This window comes from Aotus nancymaae, unplaced genomic scaffold (assembly GCF_030222135.1).
Source record: "Aotus nancymaae isolate 86718 unplaced genomic scaffold, 86718_ANA_hifiasm-v0.15.2.pri h1tg000036l, whole genome shotgun sequence".
Classification (NCBI taxonomy): Eukaryota; Metazoa; Chordata; class Mammalia; order Primates; family Aotidae; genus Aotus; species Aotus nancymaae.
This window is the reverse complement of record NW_026988450.1, coordinates 26,566,584-26,592,546: the sequence shown is the minus strand read 5'-3', so window position 1 is coordinate 26,592,546 and position 25,963 is coordinate 26,566,584. Positions and strand designations below refer to the sequence as shown.

The 25,963-nt window shown below is 36.2% G+C and overlaps 1 protein-coding gene across 1 annotated transcript in view; it reads right to left on the bottom strand.

Annotated features, from left to right (window-relative positions):
- Window positions 1-25,963, bottom strand: part of ZFHX4 (zinc finger homeobox 4) — a 187,068-nt gene that overhangs the window by 22,793 nt on the left and 138,312 nt on the right. Inside the window, 2 exon segments of the mRNA XM_021665919.2 lie at window positions 2,267-2,383; window positions 11,556-11,624. Coding sequence (XP_021521594.2) covers window positions 2,267-2,383; window positions 11,556-11,624 — 186 coding nt within the window.

Below are 25,963 nucleotides of genomic sequence, written 5' to 3'. Positions count from 1 at the left end.
TTAATTTGTAAGCTTGCTAGTATTTTTTTTTTACATTTATGATACACATAAAGAAAAACAATAAATAGAAGTGGTTGTTCAATCATTAGAAATACATACAAGGGAAAAAAATCCATGTAATAATTTTTTAAACCTAAAAACATTCAATTTAGAAGGCAGAAAACTTTGTTAAATGTTCGTGTTGTTGACCACAAGAACTGTCTTGAAGGCTGGAAGGTTTTAAAGCTAAATATTTGCATTTCAGCAATTGCTTTTAGTTGGTCCTTGCTTAGAGCTCATTTTTTAATCCCTATAGATAAACCTAGGAAAGCATTTCTATGGGGATAAAATTTGTTTTAAATAACTACCATTATACAATTATCTGTATCCTCTCATATGCCCAAGTCCTGTCTGGATGGTACAATTAGGTGCCCAAGAAAGAACAATAATTCATCAGGCCATTAGGAAGTGATTGAGCCCACTACTTTTGCAGAGCAGTAAGTGGCACTGGTAAAGACAGAGCCTTGGCATGTATGGTATGTTCCAAGCCAGATTCTTTCCTCAATAGTAAAATTAGATCCATTTTTCTAGAGATTCCCAGAATCCATCCTTTACAAGGTATTGGATATTAGATATTTAAGACCTGGCATAATGTCATATACCTCCGTATTACACAGGCATTGAATTAACACAAATATGAACTCTGTTACACATTCTTCTGAAGAATGAGAAGAATATATTCTGCAATCTGTTTTGGTAATACTATGTGAAAGATACCACTGAAGATAGACAGAATCTTGCCCTCCCTGACCCAGGCAAGCAGTTAATTTGATGAGGTCCATCACAGAAAGTGAACAAACCACCTTGCAATTTCCAATCTTTTCCAAATAAAGTTTAGATGGTACTGTCTTTCACATGAACTTATCACTAGGTACTTCTAATTCCTTCTCAGTAATTTCAGGAGCCAACCTACTAATATACAGCTATGCCTTCTTTTTACATTGCTTGCGGCTCAATACCAACCTTAGATCTTCTTGGTTTAAGTCAAATTAGAATCATATGTTAGACACTATATCCTAGGAGAAAATCTCAGTGGCGCTTTTCTCACTGGCCTCCTGAAAGAAATTTAGTACTGAACAGTGTGGGGAGGGGAGCAGAGAGGCCCTTCAGATAATTTTTAAAGGGAATGCATAACTTCAATATGCAAAGACTGAATTACAAATGTGGGATGATTCAGGTTTAAATAAACTTGCATGTAAAAATGATATTTTTTGCACAACCCAATGTCTTCATAGTGAATACAAGCTCCTTTATATGCGGCTGTCACTGGAATTCAAGGAAAAGATAGATGACTACCTGAAACTAATAGGCTTGAACCCGTTTCAGCACTTCTTCTGCTTCAATGAGTCCAACATAATAAAACTAGGTATAGCGTGCAGCAAAAGTAGCCAATGTAATATTCATTGCAACCATAGATTTCCATCTCATACATACAAAGCATGGATGAAGTCATATATTTGCCAAATCAAACACAGAAAAAGCCTTAGGTATCCACACCAGATGCTGGCCTAGGGTTTGTTTGTGCACAAGTAAATGTCATGACACGAAGGTTTGTTTTCAAAGACAGTAGCTTTCATTACTGGGATTTGTCTATTCTAGAAGATCAAAATTACCCAGCACCTAATCCCTTTTCAATGATATTTCCTCTTTCTTAGGCTGAATCATCTGTAAACTTTTTCACTGGATTTTGTTTGAAATACCTCAAATAGATGCCCTAAAAAAGGGCAAATTCCTGAGTGTAAGTTGTAAAAAAGCAAGAAAAAATAGCATTTATTTTTAGGGTTACGTGGTTTGGCGGGGGATTACATGTGACTGAATGACAAAATTCAAGTGATATCTAATCCTATGCTTATGAAAAATTAATATGCCATCAGAGGAATCACAAGTATAGCTAAGATTAATGAAAGGCGCTTAAAAAATTACAAGCACACAAACTGATTTGATTAAAAAATAATCTCACTGGTCGTCCTGTAATATTCTTCAACTTATCCACATCTATTCTGTCAGATGGTTATGATTAAAAATAGGTCAATGGGAGGCTACTGATAGAAATCACATGCAAAATGCACATGCAATGAATAGTAGTGGGGATATTCAGACAGTTTAAAATGAATAAAAGCTTTTAATAAGTTTTGTGGGGTGGGGGGATGGTGAAGGAAGAGTTGATGGCAGGGAACGGATCTAGGGAAATGCCAAGGTGAAAGATTCTCGCATCTTCGCATCTTACCAGAGTCTTTATTAGAATTTTTGCCTTCACTATGGTCTCTCTCATTTGTGTCTTTTTCATCCTCCTCGGCCACTGCTGTAGGCTTAATAGCTCCTTCTGCCTCCTCACTTTGTTCTTCTGTTAAGAAAGGCAGACCAATCAGCAGAACTGAAAACCCAAAATGCATACTGAAATAAACTAAGTGACCACTTGAAAACTTGTTATTTATGAATCATCTACAGATATTCATACTCAGATGAGAACATACATTTATGCAAAACTCTATACTGATCATGCTGACTGTACCAATGCCAATTTTTGAATTTAAAGGATCTTCTTTAGAGGATCCATTGAGAGGATGGGTCTATACTAAATTAAAATAAATTCTTTTTTAGTACAGTTTAAGCTGAGACATATTTAAAAATTGTGAATAAGGCAATTCTGTGATTTCAAGAGTAGAACCTTGTAACAACATGAACCCATGTTCCATGGACTGGGATAGGTGTCAGAAAAAAAAACAAAAAACAAACAGATTCTTAGAAAAAACCTTAAATAATGTCGTAACAATGGGTTAAATATAGGACAGGTGTTACTCCTGCTTTCAGAACCCAGATCCCAAAGGAATTCTTTGGAATTTTCTTAGAGTAAGAGCGCAAAACTTCAGTTACATTGGGAATTTTTTTTTCTGTAGGGGGAGCTATACTGGGCGTAGGATATAACAAGGTATACTTCTATGACAACTGCATCACCCCACACCTCATTCACGGGTTCACACCAGCTAGATTACATGGAAATCCTCATAGTAACTCAACCCTATTTAATTATTCTGTAAATCTTAGCTATGCCACTGCTGGTGGATTAATCTGTTTATGCAGTTAGCCTCTATGCTGGGGCTGTGTAGCACTAATCCGTGAAAGGCCCACTGTTCTCTTTCATCCTGCGATCATTTGTCTCTCACTGTGCTGATGTCACATTTTAATGAATTTTTAGCAATCTGAGTAATGCCAGATAACCAGACTCACAACTCCCCACTGCATGGCATGCTGTTTTCATTGCAGCACAAAAAATAAAAATCATATTCCCCTGTTCAGGTAGGAATTACACAAATTAGGAGAAGAAGGTAAAATGGGATTTGAAGCACCAGGCTGTTCAATTTCATAAAATCTTTAATGACCATATAAATTAACCCTGGAAAGGCAAAAGGTCACCGACACACATTTGCATACACTCTTCTATTTGCTTTTGATAAGCAGAGCTTTTATGCAGAGAACATGATACAATTAACCCTTCAATAACCATACAAAACGCTGCTATGGACGTTTTAAGTGTCAAGCATTAACTGAAAATTACACACTGAATAAAATTTTCATTGCAAATGCTATAGTGATTGAAAGGGGAAATCGTGGCCTTCTCCACACCCCATGTTTTATTAATAACGTTCTGACAGCAGAATGAAATATCCACTGTCATATGTAGCAGCTGAGCACCAAAAAAAAAAAAAAACTTCTATTTAGTGCCTCACTTGCCAGCCACACTCTACAACTGTGTGATCAGGACAACAACAGAAGGAGACAGCTCTGGGCTCAATAGGAAACTCCAAAAAGCTAAAGGGAAAACAAGGACATTTAATACATTCAAAACAAGAGTTTGTTTCAACTGTGAGTCCTCAAAAGCACCATACAAATCCATTTATTCCATTTTTGCCCTTTGCCTGTGCACAAAAGCAGAGGGATGGTCCTTGTTTAGGGGGTCAATCATCTGAGGGTTTGAGGGAAGCTTCCCTTTCAGGCAAATACACTCAGAAATTTAACTTCAAGAAGAGAAAGAAACAACACCTCTTCTGGCGCTAGCCTGCTTTCACCCATCAGTGATAATTACTGATCAAACACAGGCTCCCTCCTCCCAGCACCAAGCCATGCCGGTAGGTACAGTGGCTGGTGGCCGAGCTGGATTTGGGAGGCTGGAGGGCTGAGATCAACTGGATTGGGCTGTGTCCCTCCCAAGTCCACACAGGTGACATGATCTCTAGTTCCTGACCTATGACAGCTTGTGGCAATTACTTTTCAACTCATCCTGGGGAAGGGATGCAAGTATTCTTGGAGTAAATTTACTGGGCCTTTCCCCCAGGGCTGCAAAATGAAGTGTCAGAGTGCTACTGAGTGTCCTTATCTTGAGGGGACATAAAATTGTAAGGCCTACCGCAACTCACATTAATAAAACATTGTGTGTCAGGAGAAGAAAAAGAAAATTATGAAGGCACTAAAAGAAAAGCTACAGTATATAATCTGGGTCTCATCAGACAGATTTTGCAGGGTCCTCTTCTTCATTTTCTGGTATGAGTTTTAAGTGTGAGAGAAATTCCCAGACATGTTCTTCTATACATCACTGTGGTGTCTGACCTCAGCCTGACCCTGGCAACAGTTTGAGAAATCTGAATGTGAACAAAGACTCTGTGTCAGCAGCAGGGAAAGATTGTGGGATAGACTCTCCCCATCAACTTAATCGCAAACAGCAGTTCTGAGGCCATAACTTTGCCAGGCTTCTCCAAGCCACAACTCATAACATTTAGAGGTGGATTTGCCTGCAATGCCTCTGCTTCTGTGACTTTTTCCCCCCTCTCTCTTTTCAGGTTCTTCCTTTGAAGTAGGCAGGCAATTAGCTCTAATGCCCAAGCAATTCAAACCTGTTTTGTGGTTTAGAAGGGGAAAGCTGTTTATTACAGGTAGGCTCTTCGGAGCCATAAGAACTTTGCAAATTTTTAATCATGCAAAAAATAATCAAAAGGTAACTTATACACACCATAAAGTTTCATATATGTCAGAATAAAAGGTCACTCTTATTCTCACAGAGGGTTTTAGAAATAAATTTGACATTCATTGTATAAATAGACTTTAAAGTCCAGGGTCTGAATGTGGAGAAACCACTTTAGAAACCCTGGAGGTTAGAACTTGGGTTAAGGGAAGGAGTGGCTATATTCTAACTTTCAAATGCCACATATGCTCAGTTGTAAAACACTATAAAATGTAAGGGAAAACACACACACACACACACACACACACACACACACACATATATATATAAAACATTAAACGTATTAAATAGATACTGCAGAACTGAGGAAAATACACTACATAAAATTCCAAAATAAAGATGCCAAAACGGTTTTCATTTTCATCAATAAGCCTCTTCACTAATATATTACATGCAATAATAGTGAAAGTATTACAGTATTTCATAATACTGTTGTATTCAGCATAAGATTACATGTATACAGCATATGTATATGCCACATGCATTTTATTCTTTTGCCTCATGAAATACAGAAAATACAATATTTCCATATTAATCTTTCTGATATGTTTATAATTAAGCTTACCATGTATATTGAGGTCCATCTGAATGTCCCAATTTTCAGAAAAATAATACATTTTCATTTTTACATGTTTCAAAATAATAGAAGGCAAAATACTATAGTCTTATAGTACAGAAATAGGTTACAACAAACTTCCCCCAGCATTTTTGACATATCTAAAATGATCTTATAAGTCACTCTACATATACACATTGACTATATTTAAAAGAAACGTTTTTGAATGGCTAGCTTATTTTCATTTGAACAACAGCAAACAATTGGAAAACTGCTATTATCTACAACATGATACATTTATACTACTTAGATCAAAGGGATACCACTGATGTACATTCTTTCTTTCTTTCCCTTTTGGAGACAGAGTCTCACTCTGTTGCCCAGACTGGAGTGCAGTGGTGCAACCTGGGCTCACTGCAACTTCTGCCTCTTGGGTTCAAGCAGTCCTCCCACCTCAGCCTCCCAAGTGGCTGGGACCACAAGCGTGCACCACCATATCCAGCTAATTTTTTGTATTTTTAGTAAAGGTGAGGTATCATCATGTTGGCCAGGCTGGTTTCAAGTGATCCACCCACCTCAGCTGCCAAAGTGTTGGGATCACAGGTGTGAGCCATCATGCCCAGCCCTTATTTCCTATCATCCTAACATATAATTGGATTTGGGATCCCTCTCCTCTGAGTCTGCTAAGGAATCACTGCATACTTTTTAAACCCATGAAGTGATCATATAAACAGGAAGCATAGTAACTTAGATGTCTTTATTTTATATTAGCATATTGAGTATCTCTGTACAAGACACCTGGCTTGTAAGCATTCTTTCCTAGACTCCTTTGTCCAGTCACACCCTACTCAAATCTATCCTCCAAATGATCTACTTAAATCTGACATCCCTACTTAAAATCTTTTAGTGAGTCCTATCAGTTACAAAGAAATAATTCAATCTTCTCTACATAGTGAGAATATGTACAGACAAGGACCAAGATACCTGGTCCTTGTCTACCACTCCAGTTTCATTTTTGTTCACTTCCTACATAACACTTAGTGTTTGAGAACAGTCCTCTTACAGTTTAGAGTGTCAGAGTCACCCAAGAGATGTGTTACCGGACCCCATCTTTAAAGGTTCTAATGTAGTAGCTCTAGAGCTGGACCTGAGAATTTGCCTCTCTATTGAGTTTCCAGATAATGCTGATGTTCCTGGTCCAGTTCACATTTCGTACCCACTGTTCAAGAAACCCAACTGTTTATAATGCCCTCTCCCTTCCTATATGTACCATTACATTTCCTCATCTTATTTAGAATAACTTGTCTTCACTGTATAAATTCCACTTTTTCTTCAAACCATCTTGGGAAATATCAGTTTCAACATCTATAAAAATAGAGTTAATAATAATTATCTCATAGGTCATGGGTATGTTGTGGAATAACATAAAAATTGGTCAGCACAAAGTTAGTTAAAATACATATTAAAAAATGATAGCTGTATTATTACTAGTACAATTGAGTACTATTATTTTCTTCTCCAAAAAGTCTTCTCTGAACCCTGAACTAGGGTAACTATTTCTGGGTAAGTGCTTTTTTTTCCACCTGTATATTGATGTTAAACAATTTACCACAACTTAATTTGTGGAAATTGTCTGTATATTGCCTGCTTGCTGTAATAGGTAAACATTTTTTGAAAATAGTGATTATCTTATCCATCTTTGTGCCAGAAGCAGCTTGAACACTGCCTGGAATACAGTAGGCAGGCAATACATGTTAGCTGGAACAGTGAATTGGGTTTAGAAAGCAAAACTGGGAAAAGAAAAGGAAGAGTCTTCATGCAACCCCAGCCCCTATTTCCTTTAATAAAATGTAAAAGGAGTGTTTTCTTTTGTCTTGGTGTTTGGCTTGGGATTTTTTTTTTCTTTTTGCATTTTCATCTCTCTACTAAATCACATTTATTATTCAACCCTCTCCAGTCTAGTTTCTGTTCATACTAATTCCTCCTCTCAAAGTCATCAATGATTCCCATGCTGTAAAATTCAGTGGTCACTTCTCTACATCTTACTTCACTTTCTTTGCTCAACAGATGTTACTCCTCCCGTCTTTTGGAAAATCGTGCCTCTCTTGGATTTTATTGCATAGAGTTATTGTGATTTTCATCCTGCCTCTCTGAGAATTACCTCTTATTCTCCTTTGCTGGGGCCTCCTCTATCATAAACAACAAAATACTGGAGTGTCTCCAGAATTAGTACTAAGCCCTTTCTCTATCTACATTATCTCCCTAGATGATCTTATCCTGACTCATGGCTTTATATTTTGCATCTCTACTTGGATGTCTAAAAAGTTTATCTAATCTAATATGCCAAAATCAGAGCTCTTATGCCCCTCAACACATCTTACTCCATTTCTCCCTCTTTGCCATTGCAATTATCAGTGCCACCACCCATCACAAGCAAGAGTTATCCTTTAGTCTTCTCTTTTCCACTCATATACATCCTATCCATCAGTAAATCCTGCTATTTCTACTTCCACAACACTTAATGTATACTGAATCCATCTACTTTACATTTTCCCTGTCAGTACCTTTAATCTTTTGCCTATATTACTACAGTGGTCTTAAAACTAGTTAAGACTTATTCGTGTGCTCCTATAATTTATTCTGCCCAACTGAATAAAATCAATCCATTCTGCTTGAACCCTGTCATAGCTTACTATTTCACTTAGAATAACATAACAGCTCCTTACTAGGGCTAAACAGTTAAGCCCTTGCTTACTTTTCTGGCTGCATCTTACGCTACACTCCTTCTCACTCACTCATCTTTCTCCACGTTAGTGTTCTCTCTCTTCCTGGAATGGGACCAACTTTTTCCAAACTCTGAAGAATGTTTGCCAGAACTCTGCATAATTGGCTCCTTTTCATTATTCAGGACTCAGCTCACTTGTCATTGCCTCAGAGAGCTTCTCTGACTACTGCTTCTAAAGTAGCTGATGAGCTGTCACACAAGTAAGGTCCTTAGATTTTAGCAGAATCACTACAACCTGAGGGGCTTGCTGGATTCTACCTCCAGTGTTTCTGATTCAGTAGGTCTGGATTGGGGCCCGATATTGTGCTCTTACAAGTTCCTAGGTTGTGCTGATGCTGTTGAAAGGGGACAACACTTTGAGAACCTCTGCTCTAACATATCACCTTTTTAACTTCCATTGTCACATTTATTGCAATCTGAAAATACTTTTTGCTTATTTATTTAGAGATATTATCTAAAGTCAGGGACTTCATCTGTCTTATTCACAATGTATGCTTAGCAGTCTCTGGCATATAGAAGACGCTCACTAATATTTTACATAAAACTGATGATTTCTAATTTCACTATTTGGGCAATTAAGTCTATGGTTTGATGTCATCAACTGAGATGGAGAAAAAATGAGAACAAATAGTTTTGCAGAAAAGGAAGTTCAATTTGAAATGTATTGCATTTAACCTTACTATGAAAATATCTAGAAAGTATGGGAATATCTAAGTCTAAAGATTCTCAGAGAGATTGAAGTAATAACGTAGATTTTGATGTCTTTGTTTACAAAGCAACAAAGAAACGTATTGACAGGAAGTAATCTCTTTACAGCTTGAAATTTTTGCCATAACTCTTGATTTTTGCCATATCACTTTCAAGTTATTAATGAAATCTTTCCATTGGTTTGAGGTTTGGGAAGCAGAGTAGGTTTATTCTATTTCATCTTAAATATGTCCTCCAGCTTTTTAGGGGAAAATAACATTTTAAAAAATATTTATGAAACATGCATAGGTAAAAGTAAACAACTTTAAAGCTAGAATGTTTTATAAGGAATGTCCTGACTTTATATAGAAGGGATGTTTTCACTTGCAAAATTGTTTTTATTTTAAGTATTCCAATGCACCATTGTGAATGCAAAGGACCTTTGGTAATCATTTATTGTTCTATATAGCACATTATTATTACAATTGCATAAATATAGAAACTGAGGACATACTTACAAAGCAGAAATATACAGCAGAAATAAATGAAGTGTGTTGTAGCAGTATGTGTGAATTTCCTTTTAAATTATCTGAATATAATGCAGCTAAGAAGATGTAACTGCTGTTTTTAACATATATATATGCAACAAAGCAAAAGAACTAGTGGATATGTTGACAAGACTATACAAAATCTAATGAATTCAATAATTGCAAAACTAACTCCATCAACTGAGCTTTTTGACTTCTCAAAAATAATATATCTAGTTTATGAACATACATTTTGTATAAAATCTATAATTTAGGTAAAGTTTCATAGTGTATAAATATCAATGTAAAAAATTATTAGCAGAAGTTTTAACTTATTCTTTAAGAAGCTACAGACATCCAAATGCAAAAAAAAAAAAAAAAAAAAAGAATGAGTCCAGACACAAAACTTATATCCTTCAGAAACATTAACTCAAAATGGTTTACAGACCTAACTGCAAAACACGAAACTATAAAACTCCTGGAAGATAACATAAGGGAAAATATGGATGACTTTGGGTTTGGCAACAATTTTTTAGATACCACACTAAAGGCATGATCTATGAAAGAAAGAATTGATAAGCTGGACTTGATGAAAATTACAATTTTTGCTCTTTGAAAGATACTGCTGGAAAATAATGAGACAAGCCACAGACAGGGAGAAAAGATTTGGAAAATACATATCTGATAAAGGACTGTCATCCAAAATATACAAAGAACTCTTCCAACTCTTACAAGCAAACAAACAACTCAATTAAAAAATTATCCAAAGACCTTAACAGACATCTCGCTAAAGAAGATATACAGATGGAAAATAAGCATAGGAAAGGTTACATGTGTGAAAAAAAAATCCACATCACATGTCATCAGGGAAATGCAAATAAAAACAACAATGAGATACAACTACACACCTATGAGAATGGCCAAAATCCAGAACACTGACAACATCAAATGCTGGTGATGATGTGGGGCAACAGGAACTCTCATTCATTGCTGGTGGGAATGCAAAATGGTACAACCACTTTGGAAGACAGTTTGGTGGTTTCTTAGAAAACTTAACATACTCTTAATCATACAATCTAATAATTGTGCTCCTTGGCATTTATCAAAAGGAGTTGAAAATTTATGTCCACACAAAAACCTGGACATAGATGCTCATAGTAGTTTTATTCATAATTGCCAAAACTTGGAATCAATCAAGATGTTCTTCAATAGGTAAATAAATAAACTGTGATATTTTCAGACAATCAAATATTATTCAGCACTAAAAGGAAATAAACTATCAAGCCACATAAAGACATACAGAAAACTTAAATGCATATTATTAAGTGAAAGAAGACAATCTGAAAAGACTACATACTGTTTGATTCCAATTATATGACTCTCTGGAAAGAGTCAAACTATAGAGACCATAAAAATCACTGGTTTCCAGGGGTGAAGGAGGTGGAAACAATGTATAGATTGGCACAGAAGATTTGTAGGTAAGTGAAACTGTTTTATATGATATTATAACAGTGGATGCATGTCATTATACTTTTGTCCACACCCATAAAATGTACAACACCAAGAGTAATCTTTATTGTAAACTATGGTCTTCGAGTGATAATCCTGTGTCAATACACAGATTCATCACTGAACAAGTGTACCACTCTGGTGGGGGGCAGTGATAATGAAGGAGGCTATACATGTGTCAAGGGAGAGGGTACTGGGGAAATCTGTACCTTTCTCTCAGTTTGCTGCGAACCTAAAACTGCTCTAAATAAGTCAATTTACATATACTTCCAAATATTGAATTTATTTGATTTTGCTTTTTACTTATTAGAATAAGACATATACGAGATCTAATTAGAGAAGTTCCAGAGAATGTTTATTACATCAATTATGAGAGTGACAAATGCAACTCATTTAGGACAAGGCAATATTTTGAGAAGGAATAGAAACAGTTACCTGAGGTTGCTCTCAATTGCTGCTCTGTAAGATCATCATCACAAGTCCTGGCTCCCAATGGGGCAGCTTCTGCAGAAGACATCAGAGTGAAAGGTAATCAGCACACCATATCCAGCTCTCACATCACAGCTAATATCACAAGAACACAAAATTTGGCAATCAGGAGAGAAAGTATCAGGTGAAGCTCAGATGAGTCTCCAGCACACCTTATATCCTAGTGAGCAGCAGCTGGCAAAATGAGTCCAGGGAGTGATAGGATTAGATTTAATTCTCAATTTTTAGCAGCACAGAACAAACACACTAGTAGAGAAAATATGGAAGCAGGAAAGGCTCATTATGAATTTTGTCATTGGACTATTTGGCCAAGCCTATATTTTATAGGATTATGTGTTATAGTGACAATAGCACATTACATAAATTATTAGCATACTTTTACTTCTCTGATAAGGTACCAAAAAGAAAAGAAAGAAATACTACTGTATACAATAGCTGATGTGCCAAAGCAAACGTCAAGCACTGGAGGGGGCACCTGAAGAATAAGTCCAAGTCATCAGCAAATCCACATCTTTATTCTCATCTTTTATTTGAGCTTTAGAGCAAAAGTGCCAACAATGTCTTGGTTTACAAAACTCAACACTGAACACAAATCATTATTATCACCCAGCTTCATGATTCATTTTTGCACCCTATTGTAGGGAAACCTATGGAGTGAACAAAACAACTAGACCTCAGAAATTTCCCTTCACATCTCATTCCTTCTCCACACCAAGTCATCGCCCGCTGTTGATTCCATTTTACAGTGTCTCTTGTCATGCAGCACTCTCTATTCCCTCTGTCTTCTCTTTCCTAACCATTTCAGTAGCCTCTATAATAATCGATATGCCCCAAGTTCCCTGTCTTTCCAATCCAATCCCTCATAAAATCTCAAGAGTCATCTTTTTAGAAGATAGAATCTTGAGTACAAATCATTTCTCCACCACTTTCTAGGTATGGGGCTTGGGTGAATTACTTAACCTTGCTAAGCCTCAAGTCCCTCATGTGTAAAACGAAGATAAAATTATGTAAATAGTAACAGTAATAGAAAATAATACAACTAAATGTGCAATGTGATATGTCTTTAAACTCAGAAAAGACCAGATGTATCAAGAAGTTTAAAAAATGGCCATACGATTCTTACACTGCTGAAGGGAATCATGTTTATCTACTATTTCTAGCAATAGCATCTCTGGTTGATTCTGAAGGCTTTGATTAAACAAATAATTAACCTTGAAAACAGAAGTGCATACCAAGGCTCTATTATTGCATTTATTAATTGTCTTTCCTGCTGTGTACAAAACCTTCGGCCTTTAGTAGTAATCTATTTAAAAACAATACAATCATAATAAACACTCAATGCCCCCCCTACAAAACTATTATGTTTTCTTGTCACTCACTATATGATAAATTCCTTATGAAAGAAAAAATTCATTCTCAATCTTCACTTATATATCCATGAGTAGCTTCCAAATAAATCGCAGCCTTAATGGGCATCCTACATGCCACTCAAGAAGCCTACTATCTTTCTCTCGACAACTTCTCATGTCGTTATGCCTTGATCAATGTGGTTCCTTTTACTTTGAATACTTTCTAATTCTTCTGCTGTTAGCTTCCTATTCTTCCTTCAAAACCAGAAGCAAGTGAAGCTTCCTCTGTGCAGCCATCATGATTAGCTTAAATGTATATTTCAGCATTTATGATGATGCATTAATTTTTACATGGTCTAGGTATGTTTTCCCAATAAATTTTGAGTTCCCTAAATGCAGCTTGTCATCTTCACAGATTGTGAAGTAAGGACAGAGTAAGACATATCAAAGTCACTTAAGACCCTTTGATATAAAATACTAACCTACACCCTATATCCTAAAACAGATGAATCTGAAGATGAGAATTTTCTTGTAGCTTCCCAGAGTTTCAGGACTCTAATTTCAGAGCTCTGTCAACTATACCTAACAGAGATAATACCCCTTAATGCAGAGAGTACTCCCTGCTCTCTTTCTATATGTGTGTGTATGTAAAAACCATTTCTCTTTTTTCTAGAGAAAACTCAACATAATTTATCAAAACATCTCTACCACTACCCCCACATACTTATTTCAATGTAACATATAGATTTGTTCAAAATGAATATCGGTAGTACCTAGGTGAATTTGAACAAATAGCTGCTATTCCTTAAAGATCAGTAAAAATAAAAATAAAACAATGACAAATTATTGAGTTTATATCTCTACCAGATACTGTAATAGCTATTTGTATACAAATAATCATGTAATCCTCACAATAACATAACGAGGCAATTATTAATCCTTATTTTATAAATCAAGAAGCTAGAGTTTAAAGAGGTTAAAGTAACTTGCCTCAGATCATAAAGTTAGAAATCGATAGCCTGGAATGAAACACTTGTCTGTCTGGTATAAAAGTCTGCCAAATTGTCAATGTATCCAGTTGTAATACCACAATATTTGGGAGCCTGTAAAGGTTTTCCTAGTCTTAGCAAAGGCCAAAAGCCAAGCTGTGGGGAAAGCAACTTTTCTCTAGTCCTGGGAAAATTCTGCTGTTTCATAACATATATATATTCCTTGACTATAAAACATAACCTAATAATTATTTGGGGCCATATTAAAAGTACTTCATTTGATAGGGATTTAATGAAATATACAAAATGTCAAAATCAGAAACTATTGTTTAGTCTTACAAATTAGGTCATGTGGCACTTGGAGACTGCTCCAATGAAAGCTACTTGTGCAAATAATTTCATAATGTTTAGATCCTCAATAATGTTTCTCTCTTCATACAAATAATATAAATATTTTAATGAAGGAGCTTTTAACTTACCAAATGAACTGATTAATCTATACTCTTCTGCTTGTGTAAAATGAAATGTTTAAAACCTAGTAATGATACATAGCATCTTACAATGTATCACTTTAATAATTGGACTGTAATAACAAATCTGACTGCTGTTAACATGATTTGTTTCTTTTGCTGGTGATTTAATTAGATTACTAATTTGTGTTCTCTAGCACCTGATCTTCCTCGTTTAATGCTATTTTTTTTTAAATGCCATTGACTTAGTTTATCCAGTATTCTACTCTATCCCGTCAATTTGGAGATAATCACACATTTGAAAATTATGCCAAATTATGCTATTTTTATTAACACAATGTGGGAGTAATCAACATCATTTTCTGTGGAATAGTATATTGATCATCGCAATCACCATCAACAACAACACTTTACAGAGTATCTGCTTGTGCCAAGTACTGAATGATATCTTTATTTGTGTTATGACACCCATAGCAAGTGATGGAGCTGGGATTTGAACCACACAGTTTTATTTCAGGGATAGTTATCTTAACCACAATGATATATTGAACCATAGTTTTTAAATCCTACAAGTAACTTTCCTTTTGATTCTGCATTTATTTCTGGTGTTCACTTTTGTTGTTCTCATTCAGGCCTGAATTCTGCTAATCACCCATTTCCTTAGCCTAACCCAAATGGTTACATCTACAAAAACAAAGCTTAATGGCAAAATGTGTAAGGGTCCCATTCCTTTTAATCTTAAGAATGAAAGTCCTCAGAGCTTTCTCTCTGGTTACCTTGTACTGCCACACCTACCCCTAAGTCTCTTTCTACCCTTCTTTCCCTCATACAAGTAATGTTTATGCTGGTAAGTAAACCTATAACTTTCAGGTATTTAATCTCAGTTCAAAAATAATCAAGTTCCCACATGGCAATTTCCCCCCCTCCCCGCTTGGCTAATTGGGGTAACAATTTTGCAAAACTATAATCCATACAAATGTCATGGTCAAGGAAAGATTTGGAATTTTAATTTTTTAACAGTCTAGATATTTATGCAGACAGTTATAAGATTAAGATATGGGAATAAATTTAACCTGTCCTAGATGACTGCAACAGCCGTGGGCAAAATTTGGGATGCATTCAGCACAAGTTCAGAGCCAAGTGGAATTTTTAAAATAATGGGTATATATTCAAGCTGCCATGCATAGTACTAATAATATTTGCCTAAAAAACTTGCACATCTCACCTTTTCCCAATAATTTGCAAATGTATTAAACAAAAAAGAATTGCACTATTCTCACAAAATGTTTAGCATGTAAAATAAAGTATATACCACCAGAGTAAATATTAAGCCAAATGGTATGAAATAGTAAAGAGAAAGAAAAACATTTTCTGTAGTCCAATGCAACATTATTAATCCCATTTTATTTTCATTTACAATAAGCCCAACTCTTGCATTTTTTAAAAAATTGGAGAATAAGACCAAATTCTACAATAGAGTTCACAAGTGTCAAACCACCTTCACTCCACAACCCTTCTACCCATGTCTTCCTGTTTTACTTTTGAAACTTCTCCCACCTCTGCTGGAGCTACGTGACTAGTTGTAAAAGGATATTTTAGAGCGTATGAATACAAGAAAAAATACTTGCAGCTCTCTAATTGTAAACTAATAAATCATCATTTTTGGAAACCTGTTAGGTGCTAGGCATGTACCCTGCATTTCCTTACTTAATCTTCACAGTAATACGCAGCAGAAAAAAATCACTGTTTTTATGGAAGAGATGAGATATCAAATCTCAGACAGTTTAACTTTGTCCAAAGGCACAGAGCAGCAGAAGTAAGATTTGGATGAGTGTATGACTCCAAAGCTCTGTACCTCCCTGCTGGATAGCACTGCCTCTAGGCAGCCCTCAGGACTCGTGGGCCAGGCACCCTGAAAACTAAATCTAAATTTTTTTCCTCCTAAAAAAAAATAGCTCACATCACTTCAAAGCAAATTCATCATAACAAGCTTAATATTTATAAGAATACATCAAATTTAACATTTATTGTTATCTTAGTAGTTTACATTTCTATAACGCCCTCTGAACTTGCTTGGGCATTGCAAAGTCAAGTCAGTGTGTTCAGATAAAGCAAGTTCACAATTAAAAATGACTTCAAGTGGTTCTCTCCATCCTTTTCCTAGGAGGATACAAAGGCTACTCTTTTAAAAAACTGAGCAACTCAGCATGCTACCAAATGGTTTTGAGTAACCAAGCAACATCATCTTTGTTGACCTGTAGTGCTTTCTCTTAAATTATTTCTTCCAGGCAGTAATAGACTGAAGTGCATTGGATGCTCCAGTGTCAATTATCTGAATGGGGCTGGATTCGTAATTTTTTATTTTCCCGAAAAGTAAAGCTTCTTTGCCCTGCCCTGTCTGTTTTTACCCAGAAGTTATTTTTATTTAGTAAGGGGTACTATCTCCTGGGGCCTCCTTGGCCAGGAATTTGTGATCACTTCTTTCTGCTTCTTGAATCATCTATGACCTCAGTGTAATGAGGCCTCAAAAGAATTTAATAAGTTTCGGATATCAATTAGCTTCAATAAATTACTCACACATATTCTTAATGTATTATATTTTAAAGTGCTTTTATTAAAACATTTTTTTCTTAAATTTACTAATTCCTAATATATTTCTTCAGGAGAAGGATAACATGGGGAGAAATGCCAGATATAGTATGCACCTAAAGTAAAATAAAAATTTAAATTTAAAAAAAGAATGTTTCATTTCTGATTGTTTGGAAATTAAAAGATCAACATTGTGTGAGGATAATTTGAGTATAAAATTATGTTTCCATCTATCAACCAGTTGCCCAATTAGATTTAAGTCCTCATGGCAGGGGTCCCTAACCCCTGGGCTGTGGACCACTACTGGTCCATGGCCTGTTAGAAACGGGCCCCACAGCAGAGGTGAGTGGCTGGGAAGCAAGCATTATCGCCTGAGCTCTGCCTCACGTCAGATTAGAGGCAGCATTAGATTCTCATGGCAGCATGAACCCTACTGTGAACTGCACATGCAAGGCATCTAGGTTGTGTGCTCCATGTGAGAATCTAATGCCTGATGATCTGAGGTGGAACAGTTTCATCCCCAAACCATCTACTCCTGACCACTCCGTCTGTGGAAAAACTGTCTTCCATGAAACCAGTTCCTAGTACCAAAAAGGTTTGAGACCGCTGCCTTATGGGATTCATCAAAATTTCTCTTTATATTGTCTAGAACAAGTTTCATTCGTCAGCATACTGTGCTGGCTTTGCTAGGTTGCTCATCAGCATAGGAAACTGATCCCTATCCATAAACGGATCCTTCTTTCACCCAATAATAGTCTTTGTTCATTCTGGGTACTGGCTAGTTATTTCAACACTTTGCTTCCTATCTCAAAGCCAATTTTTATTTTATTGTGGTAAGAACACTCAACATGAGGTTTACTGTCTTAACAAATGTTTATGTGCACAATATAGTACTGTTGCCTATCGGTATAATGTGCAGTAGATCTCTAGAACTTACTCCTATTTAACTGAAACTTTACATCCTTTGTTTATAACTCCCCATTTCTCCTATCCCTCAGTTCCTGGCAACCACCACTTTACTCTTTGATTTATAAATTTGACTATTTAAAATACTGAAATATTTTTTAATAGAGAAAAAATATTCAGCAGTACTTCTTTATCTTTATTCAGTTAACTCTTTCGAAGACTTTTTAAAAGGTGTTACGGTTTGGATGTTTGTCCCCGCCCCAGCTCATGTTGAAATGTGGTTCCCAATATTGGAGTTAGGGCCTGGTGGGCGGTGACTGGATCACAAGGGCAAATCCCTCACGAATGGCTTAGTACCATTCCCTTGTTGATAAGTGACTTCTCGCTCAGTTCATGTAAGATCTGGTTGTTTAAAAGAGTCTGGGACCTCCTCTTTCCCTCTCTCTTTTGATCCCACTCTTGCCATGTGAGGTGCCTGCTTCCCCTTTTCCTTCTGCCATGATTGGAAGCTTACTGAGGCCACCACCAAGAGGAGATACTGGTGCCATGCGTATACAGCCTGCAGAACCATGAGCCAATTAAGCTTCTTTTCCTTATAAGTTACTCTACCTCAGATATTTCTTTATAGTGATGCAAAAACAGCCTAACATACAATGGTATGCAAGCTGCATTTCTTTGGCTCAGTCGTATTATTTGGTACTTAGAAGCTTCTATAACTTCTCTTACACTTTCATCTCAAAGACCGGTGATAATAGGTGCCTCCCTCTAAGACTGCACTGTTTTTAAATGACTATAACATAGAGTTGAATTGATGTCACAAGTTTTTAAAAATGCTTTCTCGACTCTGTAATTTCATAATTCCCAAGATTTTTTTTCAAAGAAAAAGGCAGAAAGAAAGAGAGAAAGAAAAAAAAAAAAAGAAAGAAGAAAGAATGAAGAAGAGGAAGAAAAAGGAGGAGAAAGAGGGAGAGAGAACGGGAATATTGCTTTATTGCCCAGGCTAGAATGCAGTCTGAAAATGGGAATTGAATTCCCAAGATTTTATTTTCATCACAGTCAATGAGTTACTTGGGCATATTTCTTTGGAACCATTATCCACAAAAGCATCATTCACTCTTGCTGTGGAGATTCAGAGAACATAACCCCTGTGTTGAAATAATGACTAATTTTTTCTTAACCATCTGAGATTTATTCTCTTTGCTTGAGAAGTTTGAGCAAGCAAAGATAAAGGGTGAGGCATCGGTGATATAAAATTGCCGACTTCTTCTATAGCAACCCTGCCCTTAGAAACCTGTGTTGTTCAAAGAAGTATTTCATTAGGAGAATGTTGGCTGCTCCTGGAGCAAGGAAAAAACACCATGGAGTTAAGAACCAATTCCAAATACACTTGGGTCTGAATTCCAGCTCCACCAGTTTCTAGCTATTTGACACTGTCCAAGTTACTTAACCTTCCTGAAATTCATGATTCTATATGTGGAAGTGGAAACAATAGTAAGTCTGCAAGATGGAGGTAAGGAGCAAAGTTAATAAATACAAAGTATGTAGTACTGAATAAGTAGTAGTTGTACTTATGCATAATTCTTCTCTAGCTTTGATCAATCCTGCTGAACACCAGCTATTCAAAGAAAGAGTACATCAGTTTGGTATTATGGCTTTTTAAATTATATTCATAAGTAATGTACTCTTTGTCCATCAGTTAAGTTAGTTTTTTAGGCCTTTAAAATATCACTATTGTTTGTGCAGATATTTTGGAGGTAGAAAATGTTAACAAGACTAAACATTGATTTCTTAAGCATTGTAGTTTGAAAGGTTGTTTTTTTTTTTTAAAGTAAATCCCTAAGAAAATTTTACACATGCTGCAATAAAAGCAGTATGTGTATCAATTTGTAAAGGCTTGGCCTTTTACAAAAATCATAGTGAGGCCAGGTGCAGTGATTCACACCTGTAATCCCAGAACTTTGGAAGGCTGAAGCAGGAGGATCGCTTGAGCCCAGGAGATTGAGAGCAGCTTGGCAACCAAGTGAGACTCTGCCTCTATAAATTATAAAAATAATTAGCCAGGTAGAGTGGCACACGCCTGTAGTTCCAGCTAATCCAGAGGCTGAGGCAGGAGGATTGGTTGAGCCCAGGAGTTTGAGGCTACAGTGAGCTATAATCGTACCATGTACTCTAGTCTCAGCAACAGAGTGAGACCCTGTTTCAAAAAATAAAAATAAAAATAAACAAAAATTACAGTGACAGAATATGAACTCTGAAGGACTGGCAGTAATACACAAGCCAGGCCTAGGTAGGTTTTTTCCTTGCAAAAGAAGAGATCTTCTGCTCCCCACACCAAACTTCCACCATCCACCTTCTAGTAAGAGACAAAAACTTGACGAAAAGTTAAAAACAGTCTCAGAATATATAGGTCTACAAATGTGTCAGTCTGCAAAACTCTAAAAACTTTTATCGGTACACAAATACTGAGTTTGAATAATTTTTTTCGATTATTCCCTATGTTGCAATAACCTAAATCATATGCCTTACTGAACACAACATTAAAACACAAAACACTTATTTTTCTTGAAAACAATGCATAATGAACCCAAAGATAGGTACTACTTTAGAGTTTTCACAAAGGCAGTGTTTAATAGGAAACGCATAATATAAGAAACACAATAAGGAACCCTTTCCTTCAATCTGTAAAAACTTAAACTGATCTATTAATATGTTGGTACCAGTTTCCTCATCTGTAAAATGGGGATAAAATAACCCCCTTTCTTGCTGTCACACCTAGTCACTGTAAGGATGAAATGTAAGTTGTTATCACCATCTCTAGGTGCTCATGTAAAAAAATAAATAAATAAAATCTTGCTGTTATACTTCCTAAATATTTAATGCTTAAGTATCCTGCCATGGAATGCATCACTACTTACTTATAATAAACTACTCTTTACAGTTATATACATGGGAGAAATTATTGCTTCTCGTAGGTAGGCTTATTTATTTTGTGAATTGTATATGGCCATAAAAGAAAATCCTCAGATAACTAGATAATGTTTTTTACCAACATGATAATTGTTGAAATAAATTTACCATTAACCTAAGATGCAATAAAGTTTCTGAAACTCTATGTAAATAATCCTTGGCTTTTACTGTTTGGAACTTTCTCCAGCTCATCACATTCAAAAAGGTCAAATTTATGTAGCTATATACACCAAATTATACTTATGAGAATTAATCTAGGCAATGATGGATACAAACATAAGTGAAATAAATCTGGAAAGGAAAAGTTAGTGAAAGTATTCATAGCCCCAGAAAAGGAAGACTGGAAAAGCTAGCTTGGAGCCAAGAATGAAAAATGTGCTATTGGAACCTGCTATGAATTTTCAAGACAATACTTATGCATATCCATGAAATGTTTATTTAATAAATCATTCATTAATGAGCAAACAGATTGATGAGATTTGGCACATAGCTCTCATTGGACTATGTGAGCAGTAGAAAAAAATTGTTTCTGAGACATAGCCAATTTATTTTCTCCTGTGCCTGAATGCATGTATTGGCAAAGGGTTCCTTGGATCTTGGCAACATGCAAGTTTTAAGCAGAGGTGCCATGATCATATTTTCATCTGTGTGACACTGTGCAGAGGATAAAATAGAAGAAGAGGAGTCTCGCTGTTGAATAAAAAAAAGACACTATAGCATCCATCACACTTCAAACTGTAACTGTCTAAAATAAATTATAGAGAAAGGTAGAATGGTCATTTCATTGAAGAGAAAAGGAATGTTAAAAAGGCCAAGATTAGGTCAAGAGAAAAGACGAGCTCAATTTTGAACATGAATTTGAGTAGAGATATTTAGTAAACATGTACGTTTTTGGAAATAGATTTTTGAAGAGAAAATTGAATTTAATATATTTGAAAATTGTATTAACCAATTACTTGTGAGTAAATGACACTTCTTAGAATATATAGAATATAAATGATGAGGACTGAGGGTAAAATTCTAGTGAACAAAAATTAAGAAATTAAGTGACACTGATGGATGACAAAAGATACTTTGAAAGTACATAGAGGGACTAGGAGTGGTGGCTCATGCCTATAATCCCAGCACTTTAAGAGGCCAAGATGGGGGATCACTTGAGGCCAGAAGCTCAAGACCAGCGTGCACAACAGAGCAAGACCCCATCTCTTCAACAAATAAAAACGAAATCAGCCAGGTATAGTGGAGCACACTTGTAGTCCCAGTTACTCGGGACACTGAGGTGGGAGGATCACTTGAGCCCAGGAGTTTGAGGCTGCAGTGAGCTATGATCGTGCCACTGCAATAATAAGACTGTCTCAAAAAAAGAAGGATAATAAAAATAGGTAGGCAGAGGATTGGGGTGTGGTTTGTTAAATGGTGGCCAAAGGAAAAGAAAAAAAACTTTGAATCACAGGTATAAAATTATACAGAGAAGTCGAGTAATATAAAGTCGCTGTTGATATTGTCAGAGATGATGGTGGCTTGGACCAAGGAGGCAGTAGAGAAACTGGTACATACTTTGAAAAAGCAGTAGATAAGACTTGCCAATGCGTGTAATAAGGAATAGGAGAAAATTAAAAGAATCAAGGATTATTCCAATGTTTTTGGCCCAAGAAATAAGAATTAAGATGCCGTTTACTAGGATGAGGGAAAACGCAGGTTGAACAAGTTGGGAGTAAGGAGAAGGTTTGAATAAGTTTAGTTTGAGATTTTCTGTTTATATATGAAAGTACAGGTGTCAAGTATTCGACAAGGTTATGAAGGGTTGTATGTATGTGTGTGTATGTGGAGAGACAGAGGGACAGAAATAGAGACAGAGAAACAGAAAGGAAGTGCAGGGGAAGAGAAGGCAATGTTTTAATGGTAGTTTAAGGTTTTTAGATGAGATTGAATGAGATAACCTAGAGAATAAGCGTCCATGACTGAGCTGGAATTCCTCCACAGGGCATACCAAAGCTGGGGGCACTATGAGAAGTCCACCCCAGATGTGAGAGGTGATTTATCATTGACAATATTTAGAAGTACCAGCACACGGTAAAAACAAAAATAGAACAGGCCAACTTTTAGTCAGTTTTACTACCATTTTTTTTAATTCCCTATAGGAAATGTATTCTTGTTATTGCCTGTGCTGAGATGGAAGATTCCCATGATTTCCTCCCAAAATAAGGAAGGACCAATGAAAAAAATCTGATCAGGAATGAAGTAGGAGAAAACCAAGAGAAGTTGTGGTGTAGAAAGCCTAGTGAAAAAAAAATCTCAAAAAGAAGGGAGAGGGCAACTAGTTAAAACCTGCTGGCTAGTGTAGTTAGGTGGACTAGGAATTGGTCATTAGGTTTGCCAAAGAATAGGTCAACAGAGTCCTTGATCGGAGCTTCTTTAGTGGAGTGGTGTGAGTGCAAACACCTCCTGAATGTGGGTAGAAGGGAAAAGGAAGATGAAAAAAATGGAGATGTCAAGTGTGGACAATTCTCAGAAGAGTGCTGTAAAATAACCAGAGAAATGGGGTGGTGTCTGAAGGTAGACATAGCATTATGGGAGGGTTTCGTAAGCAGACAGTTACAGAGAAGGTTGAGATGATGATGGAAATGAGCTAGGAGAAGGGAATAATTAATAACACAGAAGAGAGTGAGGCAATGACAGGTATCATAGGATGGACCTAGGTGTAGATGTCTGAGAAACAGTGAGGGCGAAAGTCAAATTATTACAAGTCAATGAAATTGAGACTAGGGCTTATCATCCTGAAGCTGGAGATCAGGATTATGACAATAATAGGTTAGGAGAGTTGGCAGAGCAGGAAAACAGAGAAAAGAGGCACCAAAATAGATGTGAATGATAGAAGACAGGGACTAAAAAAGAGGTTCAGAAAGCAGAAGCCATTTGGTTTTAGCATGTAATACACACCTATTGCCTGTTTGTGATACACGGTGACCATAATCATTTTTGTTGTGTAAAGATTTGGCTAGCAATCCTGTCTAGCTATGAGCCAACACCACTACTTTCTTCATTGTAGGTATCATGGAGGCTATAAGCAATAAAACTTAACAACAAAGATGAAAATCCCCATGGAACATAAACAGTTCCCTATTAAACTCTTAAATTGAGTTTTATGGCAATACCATCACACTGTCATTTTTATAATCCTCCCAAGTTTGATCAGAAAAACTAAGCTATATATAATGCATATGGCACATGTATTTTAGGATTTTGGCACAAGATGACTAAAAGGCCTCAAAAGTGTGTGGCGAATTGGTAGTCCTCCACATACCCATTTAATTTGCTGTCATGAATAATCAAATAAAGCATCTCGTGATAATCACTAGTGTAAAAAGTGACATATAGGCTGAAGTCACACTGCCATAAACATCTTATGATTAAAACAAAAAATAGTTGTGCAAAAGAGCAAATATGTCATTACAATACATGATAACGGCAAATAGTAGGGGAAAATGAACTTAATTATGAACAATTAATTCATAAATAATTACCAGAATTCAAAAATACAAAAAGGTGCAAAATATATGGTAATTTTAAGAAAATAAAAAGTGTGTTTGGAAGGATGAGATTATTGGTGGTAAAGAAAATGAATTTTTAAAATCATTTATTTTTGTTTACTTCACATAGACAAACTAGAAGTAAAAACATCTCTAATATGGTAAATAATTTGAACCAAAGGCAGAATTCCCTTTGAAGGAATTCCCTTTGGAGAGTTTTTAACATTGTCATTACTGAGGACATAGAAAGAGTAGAAAAAAATGTATTCACTGAAAAATGTAAGTAGCATGGGAATAAACTGCATCTTTTATATGGCCAATATTTTTGTAATGTTCTCATACATTGTATATCTCTTCACCCTGATCCTCACTTTTGTCCTCAGAGGCAACAGATATTGTATCACCCTAAATACTCTAGAACTCTATTTCCAAAGTGAAGAAAACTAACCTCTAATTTGCCTAGGTTGCTTGCAAGGGTTGAAAATACACTGCTTTTTGCATACCCTATTACTTGTTGGAAAGAATCTCATATATCCACAAAATTAGAATGTAATAGGGTGAGGCCAAATGGAATATAGGAGAATCAATTTTCCTTTGTTCCAACTCTGCACCCCATCTTTCCCATGATACCTGTGAAAGGGTTGCACGGTACTTATGGGCTGGTGCTGGGGCACTCTGTCTTCCTTCTTCCTGCCAAATGCTCTTTGTTAGTTGTTGGCCCCTACCTCAGTGCCAGCATCCTACTAAGTTGACTGGCCTTGAATGAGCTCTCTGCCTGCAGGTCCTCTTGCTTCCTAACACACCTCTTCAACAATGCCATTCATACACTCCAAAGCTTTGGTACTTTCTTATTTTCTCAATGATCAAATCCAAACTTCTGTCTCACCAAAAGTCCTACAGAGAGAGACAAATGAACTTCTCTCCATCGTTCTCCAACAAGAGCGGCACCCACCATGAATGCTCCGTTTTACCTCATGGCCTAGTTCTGGGTTTATTTATATTTACATATTCAAGGAGTATATATACTGAATACTTACTAGGTGCAAGACACTCTGATAGTCCCGTTATGGAAGTTCCAAAATAACAGTTTATAGTTGTTTCTGTTTAATCAATCCTTTTTATTTAGAAAGATACGAAAATGACTTACATTGTTCCACATTCCACAAAATATTTCCACTATATTTATTCGGCATAAGTGACATTAATAGACTAACATAAATATCAGCTCTAAACGTTATAAATAAAACAGAGCCCCTAACATTGTTTCATTAAAACTACCAAAAGCCCATTAAAATTATCAAGAAAAATGAATACCTTTTTGCTAGTTAAAAGAAAAAAAAAAAAACCTTTATGAGAACATAACTTCCCCTCCCACTCCTGCACTAGTTTAAAGCATTTTGGCTGAAAGGGGAAAATGTAATGCCGTACTATCAGGGCCCCATCACTCTGCCTAATCAGGCTGAGAAGTTTTCTGTAGTCACCAAGCTTCAACCTTTACTGGGACCCTTGACTCCTCCTTCATTGCTTCTGGATCACCTGTGCTGGAATACAGAC